Source organism: Perkinsus marinus (genome assembly GCF_000006405.1).
Source record: "Perkinsus marinus ATCC 50983 genomic scaffold scf_1104296928836, whole genome shotgun sequence".
NCBI classification, from domain to species: Eukaryota; Perkinsozoa; order Perkinsida; family Perkinsidae; genus Perkinsus; species Perkinsus marinus.
Window position 1 is genome coordinate 159,958 of NW_003216689.1, and position 3,667 is coordinate 163,624.

A 3,667-nucleotide genomic window follows, 5' to 3' on the forward strand; every position below is an offset into this window, starting at 1 on the left:
GGTGGTCCGTTCGGATTCATCACGAATGATAAGTCTCATAGCAAAGATAAGATGACCCACGAACCCCAATGGGGTTGTATATACGGGCAACATAGCCCATCAAATCACGGATAGTCACGACACACAAAGAGTCATCAGAAGGAGTGGACAATGGTGGTGGTAGTGACGAGACATCGGGTGGTACAATGAATATCTCGTCATTCTTATTCCATAGAAGACCCAGTACTTGAGCAGAATCTTCACCACAAGGAGATCCTATCTGCCTCTTCTTCTCACTACAGTTGAAGCCGTGCCGATCACAGACACGAAGAAGACACCTGACAGCCAAATTAAGGAGCTTTTCAGAATCTGCTCCTACGACTAAATCGTCCATATAGAAGCAGAAACACACTGGAACATTGCCGTTCTTTATCAGATGCGGATAGAGACCCAAAAAGTCACTGCGAGCCTCATCACAAAGTCGTTGCATAGCATCCAACAAACAACCAGGCGAATGTGGTGCACCCATGGGTGGAGAACGAAGCCGATAGAGATTTCCACGAAATGGGATGCAGAACGTATACGATGCACTGTCCGAATGTAAAAGCATATAAAATGCCATAGAGATATCCAACGTTGCAGCACATTGAAACATTCTAAAGCCACTGAGCGCTGTCAATGTACTTCGCAACACACGATCATCAACTGCCTTATGACCCAATCCCGATCCTATGAGCCCAGCAAAAGCCCGACCATCAAGAACGGGTCTTACTGGCGTGGTCCGGGAATTGGAATACACTGCAAAGTGTCGTAGAAGAGCTTTACAACGATGGTAATGCTCAGTAGGAACCACTTCAACGATACCATGCTGCAAATACTTATCAAAAACTGCAGCATAAGAATCCAGATGTCCTGACTCACGTAAACGGTCACAGAACTTACGATCGGCATCAAGAGCCTTTTTAATAGCGTTTAAATCAGGGATCACTGGGCGCTTACTACTGAGCCACGGTATATCATAAGTAAAACGATCAACTACTGTTGTACGACCTTCTAAATCAATATGGTTATCTTTGACAAGTCCTACATAACGAGTCTTATTGCAACCCTCGACATCCTCATCAACAATATCAAATGAGGAAACTTCAGGCTCAGTATCCGAGGCCAGAAGAGTGGGTCCACAGAATTCTTCGAACCTTGAGGAAGCCTCACTAGACAGTATCATATGCAACTCGGATTGAGGCTCCTCAGGCTCGCACAACATCATGAAATTCAGACCCATTTCCTCTGTATCCCCGAATTGAGACTCCGAAGCCGGGTGCAAATAAGAAACGCTGTTAGCAATTATAGTGGCATCAGCAGCAGCATGAGTCTGAATCCCAGCTTCTTGAGACTGCTTATCATCAGTCAAACCGATAGAACGAACAGCGGAGTCAGCAACACCGGATTTAAGAAGTATCGAATCAGGCGACAGATACAATACTAGATTCATACAACGTAGGCATGCCATACCCAATATCACAGAGGTAGAGAGAATCGGACTCACAAGACACCAAACTGGGATCACATCTGACTTGCCAGGAGGAGAAAAATGCAATAACACAGCAGTATTAGAGGTAAACTTGCGACAATCAGCCATCATAACCTCCACCTTCTCTCCTCTTGTATCATGTATGTAGCCAGGATGATCTCTCACCCAAGCTTCTGCTACGAAGGACCTTGCTGCCCCCGTATCCAAGAGAACTCGATGTTCTTGAGGTTTGGAATTAGAAGAACGAGAGTGCACCATCATACCAGCTGTCAAGGGTGATACACGAGCCGCAGTTGAGGCCGAAGAGTGAGCAAGCCAGGTAACATCAGTCGCAGGAAGGAGAGAGTACGCATTGGTCGTAGAAGTACCCTCACCTCCTGGCTTACTCTCATAAGTCGTAGGAGTGGCCTCCTTCTGCTGAGATTCTTGAGAAGGACTCGATAAGATCCTTCCTCTACACACTGCTGGTACATGATGTAATCCACCACACCGTTGACATGTGAGTTGCTTGTTCTTCGCAGCTAGTCGACAATTCTTCCCCACATGTCCTGTGCGACCACAGCATAAACACCGACATTCCAAGTTGGAATTTCCAACATACCAGGTAACTGAGCTGGACATGATTTGGCCGCATGGCCTTTCTCGAAGCATCTTAGGCATCGAGCTTCCCTTCGTAGTCTATCATAATCTATATAGGGCTTCACAGATTGAGATGGTAAGGCCAACATTTGAGTCGTCTCTTCATCCTGCCGCAGGATTCCTGCGGATAGGTATCCACAGTCTTTGCAATGTGAACTTCTGTCACTGGTGACCTCAGCAGCGTAGGCAATGTCTTCTCCATACTCTGAGTCTGCTGCTTATTGAGAGAACGACTCCGACTGAGGACCATCATACGAGCATGTTCATAAGCCACATTCTGTAACCGATAAGCCAGAATCCAGTCATTATACGGAGCCATTAGACTATTACATAGAAGGTCATATAACTGGTCATCAGTCACAACATCACCTTGTAACCTCAGTCGACTAGCATATTGATCCACTGTATACAAATGATCAGAGACCAACTCCCCTGACTTCTGTTTCAAGCTGTTAAACTCAGCCCTAAGCTTGATGATGTCACCCGGATCGTAGTACTGATGTCGGAGTTGGAGCTTCAAGCTGTTGTATAGATCTTCAAATCGGCCTTGATTCAAATCGCAAGGTGGTAAGGCATCCCGAACTTTAGCACTCAATGAATAAGAATCCAGATGTCCTGACTCACGTAAACGGTCACAGAACTTACGATCGGCATCAAGAGCCTTTTTAATAGCGTTTAAATCAGGGATCACTGGGCGCTTACTACTGAGCCACGGTATATCATAAGTAAAACGATCAACTACTGTTGTACGACCTTCTAAATCAATATGGTTATCTTTGACAAGTCCTACATAACGAGTCTTATTGCAACCCTCGACATCCTCATCAACAATATCAAATGAGGAAACTTCAGGCTCAGTATCCGAGGCCAGAAGAGTGGGTCCACAGAATTCTTCGAACCTTGAGGAAGCCTCACTAGACAGTATCATATGCAACTCGGATTGAGGCTCCTCAGGCTCGCACAACATCATGAAATTCAGACCCATTTCCTCTGTATCCCCGAATTGAGACTCCGAAGCCGGGTGCAAATAAGAAACGCTGTTAGCAATTATAGTGGCATCAGCAGCAGCATGAGTCTGAATCCCAGCTTCTTGAGACTGCTTATCATCAGTCAAACCGATAGAACGAACAGCGGAGTCAGCAACACCGGATTTAAGAAGTATCGAATCAGGCGACAGATACAATACTAGATTCATACAACGTAGGCATGCCATACCCAATATCACAGAGGTAGAGAGAATCGGACTCACAAGACACCAAACTGGGATCACATCTGACTTGCCAGGAGGAGAAAAATGCAATAACACAGCAGTATTAGAGGTAAACTTGCGACAATCAGCCATCATAACCTCCACCTTCTCTCCTCTTGTATCATGTATGTAGCCAGGATGATCTCTCACCCAAGCTTCTGCTACGAAGGACCTTGCTGCCCCCGTATCCAAGAGAACTCGATGTTCTTGAGGTTTGGAATTAGAAGAACGAGAGTGCACCATCATACCAGCTGTCAAGGGTGATACAC

General features: G+C 45.8%; 2 protein-coding genes across 2 annotated transcripts; both read right to left on the minus strand.

Annotated features, from left to right (window-relative positions):
- Positions 1–19: 19 nt before the first annotated feature.
- Positions 20–1,489, minus strand: Pmar_PMAR006768 (hypothetical protein; the record flags this gene model as incomplete). Its single annotated transcript, XM_002788034.1, has 1 exon — positions 20–1,489. One exon carries the CDS (start codon positions 1,487–1,489, stop codon positions 20–22), a length of 1,470 nt encoding a protein of 489 aa, XP_002788080.1.
- Positions 1,490–2,210: 721 nt separating this feature from the next.
- Positions 2,211–3,362, minus strand: Pmar_PMAR006769 (hypothetical protein; the record flags this gene model as incomplete). The annotated part of the gene is made up of 1 exon (XM_002788035.1): positions 2,211–3,362. One exon carries the CDS (start codon positions 3,360–3,362, stop codon positions 2,211–2,213), a length of 1,152 nt encoding a protein of 383 aa, XP_002788081.1.
- Positions 3,363–3,667: the final 305 nt, after the last annotated feature.